The sequence below is a fragment of the Euprymna scolopes genome, chromosome 41, assembly GCF_053919585.1.
Source record: "Euprymna scolopes isolate OS-2025 chromosome 41, ASM5391958v1, whole genome shotgun sequence".
NCBI lineage: Eukaryota > Metazoa > Mollusca > Cephalopoda > Sepiida > Sepiolidae > Euprymna > Euprymna scolopes.
Window position 1 is genome coordinate 20,263,119 of NC_136522.1, and position 15,034 is coordinate 20,278,152.

A 15,034-nucleotide genomic window follows, 5' to 3' on the forward strand; every position below is an offset into this window, starting at 1 on the left:
ATAAGGACAGTCTGAAGCATTACATATGTTTCTGTAGATTTTTTTCCGAGTTTAAAACAGAATTTTATTGCATACCGTGTTCTCACGTGCAGATTGCATTTTTGAAATTCATCATATTTGACAATCAGGCTTTAGTAGAATGTATGCCAATGCCTGCTATAGCTGTTTATTTGAACTGGAAATCATAAAAAATTGGTCAGTCATCTCATAAGATGCATAGCAATAACATAGTTAATTATAAAATGTCTACTACAAAATTAAATGCCTCTACAAAAAAGTCTGGAAACTTATTTAAGGTACCTCGTATATGTGATAGATTCTCCTAATCATAAAAACGACTCAGATCTCATCCTCATCCTTTATATGTATTTGATTATGGTGGATTATGCATTGCAGAAATCTAACTGTCTCCCGACGAGCAATTAATGTACGTACATAGTATACTTGGTCGTCGGTATTTCAACGTTTTTTTTTGGGGGGGGGGGCGAATACATAGATTGTTTTGCTATATCAAAGTTTGGGTGTCTCGTATGTGTCTCGTATTGCGTATTATTTCACTTAGTACTTGAGGTTTCATACATTTCTTCACAATATTGAATTGTCTTGATAGAAATATAATATTGCAGGCCAATCTCATGCTAATAACCGCATACTGTACACACACACACACACACACACACACACACACACACACATATATATATATATATATATATATATATATATATATATATATATATATATATATATATATATATATATACGTTTTATTTTTTATCACCGTATTTTTCTGTTAAGTTACATTATTGTTTCAGCTACCCGGCCGTTTTTTGGCCGTTTTTTGGCCGTCTGTAGCTTCCTCAGATTTTTACAGAAATGTTCGTTATTATGGAATGAAAAAGTGAAAGAGTGAATGAGGTCGGGGGGGTGCGAGGAGGGCGGAAGAAAGAGAGGAAGGGAACAAGGGGGAAGGTGGGAGAGGGCGCTTAGTATGTCGGTAATGTTTTAGTTTTGGAGTTTAAGGAACTTGTGGGGGAGGGTCTGGGAAGTTCATTTCTATATGCGTATATAAAACACACTTCACTTTTTGTGTATTCCTTCGAAGGTTAATACTATTCCAACTTACACGTATGGTTTAAGTTCTCAGACGTTTATTATTTTGCTTATAGTTTTTTTAGCAAATACTTTATTAGTAATGTAACTTGTAATTAACTTATGCTTAAATGAGATTGAAAACATATTTAAGTATTCTTTAAATGGAAGATATAAAAAGTTCAACGTGTTGGATAAATACGTTTTACTTGTGCGAATGGAAATTTAACTAACTTTCTTGGATTTGCATTTTTGGATTTTACCGTCATTAGATACTTTACCTTTCACCAGACTATACATTCACGTGAAATCACTTTTTTCTTCGCCCTATTCCCTCTGCTTCACTTTTTGTTATCAAGTAAGATCTTTGACTTACTTGTAGTTTCATCGAATGCTTTTGCAATCAAAATCCGATCCCGCATTTTTGCTAAATCCTACCCTCTGGTGAGAAGGACAGTATTTATTCGAAACTCCACGGATTAAGGACTATCCACTTATTTAGTGTTTCCTTTTCAAATGTTTATGTTTTTAACTCTTTTTCAAAGTATTTTTTAACATGTTTTATTAAGTACTTCCTCTTATATATATATATATATATATATATATATATATATATATATATATATATATATTGCCCTATCTAGTATTTTCTTCATCCCACACGTTGAACTTTTTATATCTTCCATTTAAAGAAAACTTAAATATGTTTTCAATCTCATTTAAGCATAAGTTAATTACAAGTTACATTACTAATAAAGTATTTGCTAAAAAAACTATAAGCAAAATAATAAACGTCTGAGAACTTAAACCATACGTGTAAGTTGGAATAGTATTAAACTTCGAAGGAATACACAAAAAGTGAAGTGTGTTTTATATACGCATATAGAAATGAACTTCCCAGACCCTCCCCCACAAGTTCCTTAAACTCCAAAGCTAAAACATTACCGACATACCAAGCGCCCCCTCCCACCTTCCCCCTTGTTCCCTTCCTCTCTTTCTTCCGCCCTCCTCGCACCCCCCCCCCCCCGACCTCATTCACTCTTTCACTCTTTCATTCCATAATAAGGAACATTTCTGTAAAAATCTAAGGAAGCTACAGACGGCCAAAAAACGGCCGGGTAGCTGAAACAATAATGTAACTTAACAGAAAGATACGGTAATAAAAAATAAAACGTATATATATATATATATATATATATATATATATGTGTGTGTGTGTGTGTGTGTGTGTGTGTGTGTGTGTGTGTGTGCACAGTATGCGGTTATTAGCATGCGATTGGCCTGCAATATTATATTTCTATCAAGACAATTCAATATTGTGAAGAAATGTATGAAACCTCAAGTACTAAGTGAAATAATACGCAATACGAGACACATACGAGACACCCAAACTTTGATATAGCAAAACAATCTATGCATTCGCCCCCCCCCCCAAAAAAAAAAACTTGAAATACCGACGACCAAGTATACTATGTACGTACATTAATTGCTCGTCGGGAGACAGTTAGATTTCTACAATGCATAATCCACTATAATCAAATACATGTATAAGATGGGGATGAGACCTGAGTCGTTTTTATGAGAATCTATCACATATATGAGGTACCTTAAATAAGTTTACAGAGTAAAATCCAAGGGAATCGCGTAATTGGAAGATGGTCCAAAATAATCCAAAATGCAGAAATCTGTGGAATAATTCCCAAATAGGTACAAGGAAAAGGGGAAGGAATTCCAATAATATTATTAAAAGAAAGATAAGATATGCGTTAAACTCTGCTGCCGAGGCATGACGTAATCAAGAAAAATGAATTAAAATTTTATATATATATATATATATATATATATATATATATATATATATATCCATATATATATCCATATATATATATATCTATCTATATATCCATATATATATATATATATCCATATATATATATATATCCATATATATATATATATATATATATATATATATATATATATATATATATATATATATGGATATATATATATATGGAGATATATATATATATATATATATATATATATATATATTGATATATTGGTACATATGAATTTAAAATTGGTGTCTATTTTCCGATGCCAAAACGATTCTTTTGATTTTCCTTTACCATTTGATTTTGTTTAAAGTAAAATCTTCCATCGCTGGTAATAATGACAAAACAATAAATAAAGCTAAAATGGATAGATAATCCTCCACAAGTGTACTTGTACGTTTACGAAAATATCTACATATGTAACATTTTTTTTTTAATGGAAATCGAGAAAGATAACAACTCTATAGTTAAATATTTAGACATTTAAAAAAATCAAAATCGGAATGTGTAATTGTACCGGAATCGAGAATTTAGTATGGAATCGGTAATTATATTGGAATCGTCCCATCACTAATATATATATATAAATTTATTTGGCAGTTCAATAAGGAGAAACATCAATTGAAGGAGGTAAAAGGAGCTAGGTTGCAAATATAGGAAAACAACACATCTAGCTTAGGGTACATTAGGAAGTAAATGTAAAAATACTTCACACAGACGAGGGATAATTGAATGGGGGTTAGGTGAATAATCCGGGGGATTCTTTTTTATAAAATTAGGGGATATAATTCAGGTCAAACAGCCTTTTAAACGCATGAAAAGGGGAGAAAACTCTTTACATTGTATTTTGAAACATGATGCTTCTCGCCAAAATAAAAAAGAAGAGCAATGCTATAATGAGTTAAGGGAGAAATGGAGTCATTGATTGATATATAAATTAAATGAATGATTTTGTGTTACGAAATAGTTACTGTCAAGAATTGAAAGTGTCAACAAATTTGCTGCTCCAACATCCAAATCTGAACTGTTTGAATCTCTAGAAAATCAGCTTTTTATTCAAAACCGAAAGCATTTCATTTGCGTACCAGGTAACAGGATTGCAAACATATAAAGAAAAGTAGCAGTCATTTTGGGTTTTTCTTTTCTTTTTGTCTGCCAACGAACACTACAGGCTTCATAAAAAGAGTTTTTTACCAATTTTCTTTTAAAGCATTTAATACCAACATGTATGTTTATAGCATTGCTCTTCTCTAAACTGACCGATTTCGATTAATCCCAGGACACGTTTCACACTCCCATACTTTTATTGTCATCGAAATCGGCGAAATCGCCCATTTTTTAATCAAATCGATTGATTGCCTATTCTAGTGGGGACCAGTCGCGGTGCACCAGTAGGAAGCTTCTACATGACTTAGTTCACAATACATTGTAGTCTATATTGCACTGTAGAGAACATATTGTTGATTTTATAAAATTATTTTTATATATAATGGCTTCAATTAAAGTTTAAATTGTGATCTAAACAGAAACATTCATTTTGAACATACCCTGTCGTGTTAAAGAAGCTACTGTTGATTTTCTATACCTTGCCTTTCTGCTTGTGCGGTGATAATGGCTTGAATTTATTTTTTTTAAAAGTCACGTATCATGGTTCGATTATGCTTTTATTACAGAAACATTCATATTGGATTTTAAGTTGAGTATGGTACCAGTGATGGGAAAAGATCGGTTGTTTTATTTATTCTTTTAATGATTCGTTAATATATAAAAAAAAAAAAAAAATCGAGGGTTGATAACATTCATATCGCCGATCAGTTTATACCACGACTAGAATTATTTTACTGAAAATACCTTTTTTTGCCGAAGCGAAAAATCAAATTTCTCGATTTGTATAAAATATATTATTTGTTACGTGTATGGTCTTCCGTAGTAAAAATGGCTGAGGTATCTTAAGCAGAAAAAATAATTTTGTATTATGTTTAGCAATGATGTTCGCTTGTGATCAGCCGCGTTCAATGCAACATGCTTCTCGAAAAGAACGGTTTGGCCAGGTCTGGTATATGGTTGATGACATTATTTAAAACTAGTGTTTTCTTTTATAGTAATACATGTTAAATTGCCTGACTCAAGGGTCAGGTGTAAAGATATTCCAAGGATCGTACTTGGAGCAAGAGACGCTAATGGTTTCACCGTTAAAGCTGGATTATGTTTATTTGATAAATGAAGTTTCAATTCGTTAGCGTGACGAAAAGTGTGGCGTTGGTGATCACTATGCGCACGACAGGTGGCATGTGTACTAGGCACGGGCAAAATGAATGTCGATGCTCAAAACGTATAAACATTTTGACCCCTCCCTTTACTTAAAAATTCACTAAAAATCAGGGAAGTAACCAATTTTAATGAAACTTTTAGTATTTATCAAATAATGATCGCGAAATATAATAAACTAATTATTTTTGTTTGAATCTTAGTGAAAATGTATTATTTTTTTTAAACAAAAAAAAAATACCTTTACTAAAGTTATGGTTTTCAGTAGTAAATAAAAAACGCAAGAATTTATTTCTCCTTTTTTTTTAAATATAAATAAAGCATCGTAATTTGTAACAATAAAATAAAAATAAAATAATTTTTACAGGAACATTACGAAAAAAGCCCCCTGAAGTCCGTATTAATGAATTCGATATAACTCGAAAAAATTAATTTCTCGAACTACCAATATTATCATTGAATTCAGCATTGTTTATTTAATATTTTCACAAAAAATTATAATTTCAAAAATTATTTCTACTTTTTTTTACGTTTACATTTTTAACGTAATCTTTACATGTAAGATTCTAATATTTCCATTGCACGCAAGGACGTATAATTATCAACGTAAAATAATGTTCATATCATCTTGGAAATTAAAGTAAAAAACATTAGATTGAAAAACAGGAATATAGAAAAAAATAATTTAATTAAAAAATGGCAAAAATTATACGAACGTTTCATTTAGGTAAGTACGGATGTGCAGAATTGAAAAGAAAACTAGTCTGTTTTGCCCACCCCCTCCTCTTTTCAACTACCCGCCTGTTTGTGTTCATCATCTTTAAATTTCATGTAAACATTATGATAAATTTTGATGTAAGTCTGTATTATTTTAGTGTGTAATTTTTTTAGTGTGAATTTAATTAACTTCTATGCATTTTTAAATGAAGGAAGGAGGGTCTTCGACCAAAAAAAAGTCGCTCGGTATGCCGGAATAAAGACATAAATTATGTCTAATTTGTCCTTCCATACATATTTCAATTTTGCCACGAGAGTATATTTAGATATGAATGGACGAGTCTCGTTGCTACCAGTGATACATTTTTGGATAATTATTACTTTTTTTTAGCAAAAGTTAAGTACATTTATTGTATTAATTCATTATCTTAAGACTTGAACTTAATACTCAACTTGGAAATAATTCCAAAAAACTTTATTTTTCTTACCAGAAAAATGTAAACGCAATTTTTGTCATAATGAATTTTTACGTGAAATCTAGGATTTTTCAGATTTGAGACAAAATTATTCCATGTATTTTTTTTTTATTTCACAAACTTTTTTCTTTGAGAAATTAACCTTAAACTATAATCTTTCAGATACAATAAAAAGTACTCGAAAATTAAAAAAAATTATAATGATTAACTGGCGTTAAAAACCATACCCCCTACCGAAGCAGCCATTAATTGCCCGTACCTAATGTTTAGGGTCTACATTCTACTGAATAGGAAAATAAAGTGACAAGTTGTGAGCGTTTCTTCCTGTCTTCATTAGATGGACATTCCCAAACTTTGTCATGAGCAAGAACTATATTGAAATAGTTCTCTAGCTACTGATACAATACCTTAATCGTATCGGACCGTGGCTGAAGACGCATAATGGTCGAGGCAGAGATTAGACATGGGTCAGTGAGTACACATTTGTGATAAAAGGAGCCAGATAGAACTAAATTATCCAACTTAGGGTCAAAGATTTTCTCAGGATCGTACTTGAGGCAGGAGACGACAACGGTTTCAACGTTAAAGCTAGATTGTATTTATTTAATAAATGGACTTTCAATTCGTTAGCAATTAAAAGTCTTAACGTTTATGTTCTTTTTTTTTTTTTTTTTTTTGCTTTGATGTTTTTGCAGGCCTGTGCTCAAAGGAATGGTACCGAATCAACTCAACGTGTTTCCAAACAAGTCAAACGAAAGTCGATCAAATTACTGCCGTTAAATTATGTCAAGAAAGAGGAGCCATTTTACATTCGATTAAAAACGATGCAGAATTTAAAGCTCTAGCACCTTTTGTTTCTGAACCTTATTACTTTGTATCGGCGAAAAAGAATTTATCCGGTAAGAGATTTGATATATTTGTAGAACCATATTCGTGACCACACACACACACACACACACACACACACACACACACACATTCAGCTTTATATTATATTATATATATATATATATATATATATATATATATATATATATATATATATATATATATATATATAGTGGAGATGGTAATTAATAAAAACCGAAGAAAGTGCTCAATACTGTTGTAGAGCAAATATGCGTTTTATTTTTTATTACCGTATCTTTCTGTTAAGCTACATTACTTGGCCTTTTGGCCAAGATCAAAGTGTAGCATCTGTTCCGGCAGATACTGCACTTAAGATAATTTGTACCAGTCAATGGAGGGGAAACCCTCTATACTGGGACAATTATTATTTTTGGTAACCAGAGTGCCCCCTTTTTGCCTACTTTTAGGGGAGCTGGTTTTTACCTCACATTAAAAACGGCCTTGTGCCTAATTTGCTCAGTGGGGGAGCAAATAAACACCATCTGTTCCGGCAGATGCTACACTTAAGATAATTTGTATCAGTCAATGGAGGGGAAACCCTCTATACTGGGACAATTATTATTTTTGGTAACCAGAGTGCCCCCTTTTTGCCTACTTTTAGGGGAGCTGGTTTTTACCTCACATTAAAAACGGCCTTGTGCCTAATTTGCTCAGTGGGGGAGCAAATAAATACCATCTGTTCCGGCAGATACTGCACTTAAGATAATTTGTACCAGTCAATGGAGGGGAAACCCTCTATACTGGGACAATTATTATTTTTGGTAACCAGAGTGACCCTTTTTAGGGGAGCTGGTTTTTACCTCACATTAAAAACGGCCTTGTGCCTAATTTGCTCAGTGGGGGGGCAAATAAATACCATCTGTTCCGGCAGATACTGCACTTAAGATAATTTGTACCAATCAATAGAGGGGAAACCCTCTATACTGGGACAATTATTATTTTTGGTAACCAGAGTGCCCCCTTTTTGCCTACTTTTAGGGGAGCTGGTTTTTACCTCACATTAAAAACGGCCTTGTGCCTAATTTGCTCAGTGGGGGAGCAAATAAATACCATCTGTTCCGGCAGATACTGCAAGCTATGACTAGCTATGACTAGCAAAGACCAGATGTGGGGGCAACCCCACATGCCTGACCTTTAACCAGCTCCCATTTCCCACCTCTCGGGAGCTGGTCCCCTTTTCCCTTCCCCCTCCCTTCACTCCTCACATTAAAAACTGGCCTTGTGCCTAATTTGCTCGGTGGGGGAGCAAATAAATACCATCTGTTCCGGCAGATACTGCACTGAAGATAATTTGTACCAGTCAATGGAGGGGAAACCCTCTATACTGGGACAATTATTATTTTTGGTAACCAGAGTGCCCCCTTTTTTGCCTACTTTTAGGGGAGCTGGTTTTTACCTCACATTAAAAACGGCCTTGTGCCTAATTTGCTCAGTGGGGGAGCAAATAAATACCATCTGTTCCGGCAGATACTGCACACTATGACTAGCTATGACTAGCAAAGACCAGATGTGGGGACAACCCCACATGCCTGACCTTTAACCAGCTCCCATTTCCCACCTCTCGGGAGCTGGTCCCCTTTTTTCCCTTCCCCCTCCCTTCACTCCTCACATTAAAAATTGGCCTTGTGCCTAATTTGCTCGGTGGGGGAGCAAATAAATACCATCTGTTCCGACAGATACTGCAAGCAAAGACCAGATGTGGGGGCAACCCCACATACCTGACCTTTAACCAGCTCCCATTTCCCACCTCTCGGGAGCTGGTCCCCTTTTTCCCTTCCCCCTTCCTTCACTCCTCACATTAAAAATTGGCCTTGTGCCTAATTTGCTCGGTGGGGGAGCAAATAAATACCATCTGTTCCGGCAGATACTGCAAGCTATGACTAGCTATGACTAGCAAAGACCAGATGTGGGGGCAACCCCACATGCCTGACCTTTAACCAGCTCCCATTTCCCACCTCTCGGGAGCTGGCCCCCTTTTTCCCTTCCCCCTCCCTTCACTCCTCACATTAAAAATTGGCCTTGTGCCTCATTTGCTCGGTGGGGGAGCAAATAAATACCATCTGTTCTTCAGATGCTGCACTTCTATTTCTTGTTCTCTTTCGGTGGAGGAGAAATCCTTCACGACTGAGACAATTTTTATTTTTGTGCCTTTTCTCTACGTTAAAAAACGACCCTGGTGTCTAACTCTGTCCCGTGGGGAGACATAGTAAATAGGTACATTATTGTTTCGGCTACCCGGCCGTTTTTTTTTTTTTTTTTTTTGGCGTCTGTAGCGTCCTCAGACTTTTACAGTAAAAGTCTGAGGACGCTACAGACGGCCAAAAAAAAACGGCCGAGTAGCCGAAACAATAATGTAACTTAACAGAAAGATACGGTAATAAAAAATAAAACGTATATATATATATATATATATATATATATATATATATATATATATATATATATATATATATATATATATATATATATTTACCTGTCATTCATCCCATTTATAAAATGATGGAATCGTCTGATTACCAAAGACAATATGTAAGCAAACAGAAAGCAACTAAGGCTCACAAAGTTTTATAATTATATAACGTTATGTGGCGGTTCTTGTGCACGTTAGTTTTACTGAAAAAGTTTTATTTTTATTTTAAACCATAATAACGTAAATCTAAAATAATTCAAGTGCATTATTCAGGTCTATACGATCTATATCGTCTGGGAAATAACTGGAAACACGTTAAAAGAATCACACTTTGAAAATGGCATGATAAACGTGAATATATATATATATATATATATATATATATATATATATATATGTATATATATATATATATATGTTTAGAGGTACAGAATTTAAATAAAGTTTTAAATATAATGGGCGGAAGTCTCTCGAGAGCTCTTTCAGCTATCATCTCATCAGGAGAAAATCGATAGCGTAAAAATAATAATAATATTATGTCGAAAGTTACTTTAGTGTCCCCGTAATTTTTGGCACATTCAATAGTTCCCCATAGAACTCTTTACTTTCGACATAATATTATTATTTTTATGCTATCGATTTTCTCCTGATGAGATGATAGCTGAAAGAGTTCTCGAGAGACTTCTGCCTATTATATTTAAAACAATATATATATATATATATATATATATATATATATATATATATATATATATATTTATATATATAGTCTTCCACATACAGTACTGTTTCGCTGTATCATAGCTCATCAGTGCGGCTAGACAGGCAATGATCTCAAGCCAGGATCGAAACCCGACCACCCAAACGATAGTCAAGGCTTCCTACCATTACGTTACTCGGCTGCTGCTGTGCGGGTAGTGAATTAACGATGTTTTGACAGCCGAAAATTTTACATTCGACAAATGCCTAAGCTCGACAGCGAATTTCAGCAATTATATATACATATATATATGTGTGTGTGTGTGTGTGTGTGTGTGTGTGTGTGTGTGTGTGTGTGTGTGTGTGTGTAATAAATGAAATTCGCCAACTTAACGACCAATTTTCAAGAGTGCCTGCCACTGGATGACACTACCATACACTGGATAACAAAGCACTAATATTTAAGATGGGCCATTTCATTTCAAAGTATGCGGCTCGACACTGGTCATGATCGACAGTGACCGACAATGACCAAACGCTAAGTAATCGCCTAAAAACGCCAATGACCACCAGTGCTCGCCATCGAAGACATACAATTTCATTTAATAACAGTCCAATGGAGGCCAACAGTGGTCATGACTGAGAGTGAATGCCACGAATAGACACTGACAGTTGAAAAGGCAGCTAGTGTCCACCAGTAAACGTGAGTAAATGCAAACGCCAGCCTCCAAAGAACACTAACCGCCAGTGACTATCACTTCCGCTAGGTGCCATTACCAGACAATGTCCGACTGTGCAAGCAAGATAGTTTCATTTGGGACACAGACACCAGTGCTTGTCATTTTCCATTGCTGACAACCGTAAGCTGCCCTGACTTCCAACGGGCAGCGCCGGTACATCGGTCCTGGTAGTAATATCTATAACGTTAACGCCGTCTAAATTTGTATCCAATAATATATATTTGGGAATAAACGGATAGATTTGTAAACATGACAATATTTTAAAACAAGTAGGAGTTTCTGTAAAATTGTTCTAAAGATAACCACTCCCCAATAAACACACACACACACACACACACACACACACACACACACACACATATATATATATATATATATATATATATATATATTAAATTAAATTAAAAAGATAAGGAATAAAGATTATTAGAACTTTATTATATTATCAGATCAATAAGAACTAAAATTTACAAAAATAGAAAAAAACACTCTCTAAGCCATGGCATTTCGAAGCTAAATGCATCTCATCATGGGGAGAAACACCCGTCTTATACAATAATAAAGAGACAAGCGATTTAATACCAATTAGATGACAAATTTTTAAAAAGTAGAGGATAAAATAATTAGGACATAATTTAGAGCATAAAAAGAAATATCGAAAAGAAGGTTTTATCAGTTCATGTTGGCGTAGTTCTAATTAGCAGTAATTTTCAAATAACTTTCTATTCTCACTGGAAATAATTTGAGTGACTAAAATAGGATTTATCCATGTTTTGACATTACCTTATTTACTGTAATTAATTTAGGCGACTTTTTTTTTACAAGGAAGTCACCACTTATCAAGGCCTGGATGCCACTCGGGGATAAGGGTTATTGCATGTACAGTAATCAATGGGATAATATTGTAGTAATTGTTAGTAATTGAGATCTGATCAAGTGGCTTACTTAAGGGGGCTGTTCAACAGGAACTTGTTTATGTTGGACTTGAAGACATCCAAGTTGTAGTCAGGTGGGAAACAGGCAAACGGAACAGAGTTCCACAGGCGCGCACTTCTAAGAAAGAAGCTTTGTTCATGGAATCTGCGTTTGGATTTAGGCAGAGATAAAGAGTGGGGAAAATTACTGACAGTGGTTTCAGCTAAACGGGTGTTTATCATGAAAGATTGGCGAAGGGGACCAGAGATTGGAGTTCAGACGAGCACTTGCCATGGAAATAACAATTAAACAAAGACAGGCTCGCAACGTCTCTTCTGTGGGAGAGAGGTTGCAGGAAGGGAAAATGGCATCCTCCACTAGGCTACAAAGTCTATTTTGTACTCTGTCAAGGAAGGATAGGCTGTTTTTAGCAGCTCCTACCCAGATATGGCAGGAGTACTCCATCCTTGGGCATACTTGGCTTTTATATAGATGGAGAATCGCATCAGCAGTGAGATATCTACTGAAGCAGTAGAAGGATCCCACCATTTTTCCAGCGACCTTGGCAACAGATTTGATGTACGTGTTCCATTTCAGATCAGAACTAAAATAAAATTGTTTCATGTTTTGACAATGTCTTAATCACGTTAAGTAATACGGGTATAAATTAGGATGTAATCTTGTTTGGAAAATACCTTATTAACTGTAAGTAATTTAGGAGACTAAAATAGGATGTATCTATGTTTAGACAAGGCCCTTTTCACTGTAAGTAGTTTAGGTGACTAAAATAGGATGAGGGATTAAGGAGGGATAGATAAAGAGGAAGATAAAGAGATAGGGATGGAAAAAGAAAAAGAGGAAGGGAAGTAGAGAATGAGAGGAATATAAAGAAAGAAAGGAAGATAGATAGAGATGTGTGTGTGTGTGTGTGTGTGTGTGTGTGTGTGTGTGTGTGTGTTCGTCCGTCGGAACGATGAGGACCATCTGATCATTCTGTAGGGTGGAGTGGGGGAAGTCAACCTCGGTGAGTACGGATATGGCTAATAAGCCCAATCTTCGCTTGAAAAGTTCTATTGCAGTGAGAATAGAGAATAATAGCAGACGTCGAGGGTTTCAAAACATTTTCTTTCCTGTCCTTTCTGCGCTTCGCTGCAGCAATTTTTCGGTTGCTTTCATATTTGTGGGCACCTTCATGAACAGCGGCCCGCCACTTGGCTCTATCTAAAGCTGTCTGTTCCCATGATGATGGATCAACGTTGAAGGCCTTCGGTGATGCCTTCAGAGTGTCTTTAAATAATTTTCTCTGGCCACCATGAGAGTGCTTGCCATGTTGGAGCTCATCAAACAGAAACTTCTTGGGCAGTCTGTTGTCTGGCAAGTGGGCTACATGACCAGCCCAGCGAAGCTGAACCTTCATCAGGATAGTGGGGATGCTTGAGAGTTCAGCACGAGTGAAGACTTCTGTGTCAGGTATCCTTTCCTGCCAGTCTATGTCAAGCAGTTTCCTCAGTTGGGTGGTGTGGAAGTGATTTAATTTTCTAGCGCATCGTTAGTAGACAACCCACGACTCGCATCCATAGAGTAAGGTGGTGAGTCTGACAGCTTTATAGACTTTGATCTTTGTTATGGAGGTGATGCCTCTTCTGTCTCATACATTTTTGTGACGTCAGCTTTAGCGTGTCTGGTGTTGATTTCATCGTCAATGACTACATTGCAGGAGAGCGTACTGCCAAGGTAGGTGAACTTGTCAACCGCATTAAGTCTTTGTCCCCCGATGGAAATGTTGGGTTCTGTATATGGTTTTCCCAGAGCAGGCTGTGCGTCACGACGGTCTTCTTGGTATTGATTTTGAGTCCAAAATTTTTAAAAACCTCCGAGAATATGTTTGCACTGTGTTGCATGCCTACCTCAGAGGTAGCGTTAAGGGCACAATCATCAATGAATAAAAAGTCATTTACAGTGACGGTTGCAACCCTGGATTTTGCTTGTAGCCTCCTGAGGTTGAAAACTGATCCGTCAAATCTGTACCTGATTCCAATTCCCACATCAGTGTCTCCAAAGGCATCCGTCAGCATCACAGAGAACATAAGACTGAACAGGGTGGGAGATAAAATACACCCTGTTTCACTCCATTTGTGACTTCAAAAGAATCAGAGATCTCCCCACGATCTTACACTCTGGCCATCATTTTATCATGAAGCTGACGTATGATGGCACCCATACTTTGCCATTTTTCTCCAGAGGCCTTCAATGCTTACGTTGTCAGAGGCTTTGGTCGGATCAACATAGGTGGAGTGTAGGTCTACATTTTGTCCTTAGTACTTTTCTTATAGCTGTCTGGCGGCAAACACTATATCAGTAGTACCACGGAATCCACGTTGGCTCTCTGGTAAGAGGTCTTTTTCCAGATGAACTATCAGCCTTTTCAGCACTATTCTGACTAGTACCTAGCCTTCAATGCATAGCAGGGATATTCACCGATGGTTATCGCAGGCCTGGTGCTTACCTTTATGCTTGTATAGATGTATGATGGAGGCATCTTTGAGGTCTTGGGGAAGTACCTCCTCCTGCCAGATGATGTGGAAAAGCTGATGGATTTATTCAGTCAGGGTCTTGCCGCCCTCTTTATATATCTCAGCTGGGATAGAGTCTGAGCCAGGCGCTTTCTCAGTTGACAACAGGCGGATTGCTTTCTCAGTCTCTTCGCGGGTTGGGAGTTCATTCAATTCCTCATTTATGGTAATTTGGGGGAGGCGGCCAATAGTTTCATCACTGATAGTAGAGGGACGGTTTAATAGGCTTTTAAAATGCTCCGCCCATCTTCTCAGAATCACGTCTTTGACAGTGAGGAGAGGTGGTGATTTCGATAGAGTTGGGCCATAAGTTTCCTTGAGACCATCGTAGAAAGAGAGGGAAATAGATAAAAGAGAGGGAGATAGATGGATTGAGAGATAGAGACACAGAGACACA

The 15,034-nt window shown here is 36.0% G+C and overlaps 1 protein-coding gene across 3 annotated transcripts in view; it reads left to right on the forward strand.

Moving 5' to 3' along the window:
* LOC145266398 (uncharacterized) overlaps nucleotides 1-15,034 on the forward strand; it is a 199,092-nt gene that overhangs the window by 157,141 nt on the left and 26,917 nt on the right. For all 3 annotated transcript variants that reach the window (XM_080122042.1, XM_080122040.1, XM_080122041.1), the window contains exon 2: nucleotides 7,087-7,290. In XM_080122042.1, the coding sequence (XP_079978168.1) occupies nucleotides 7,087-7,290 (204 nt within the window). The remainder of the gene's footprint in view (nucleotides 1-7,086; nucleotides 7,291-15,034) is intronic.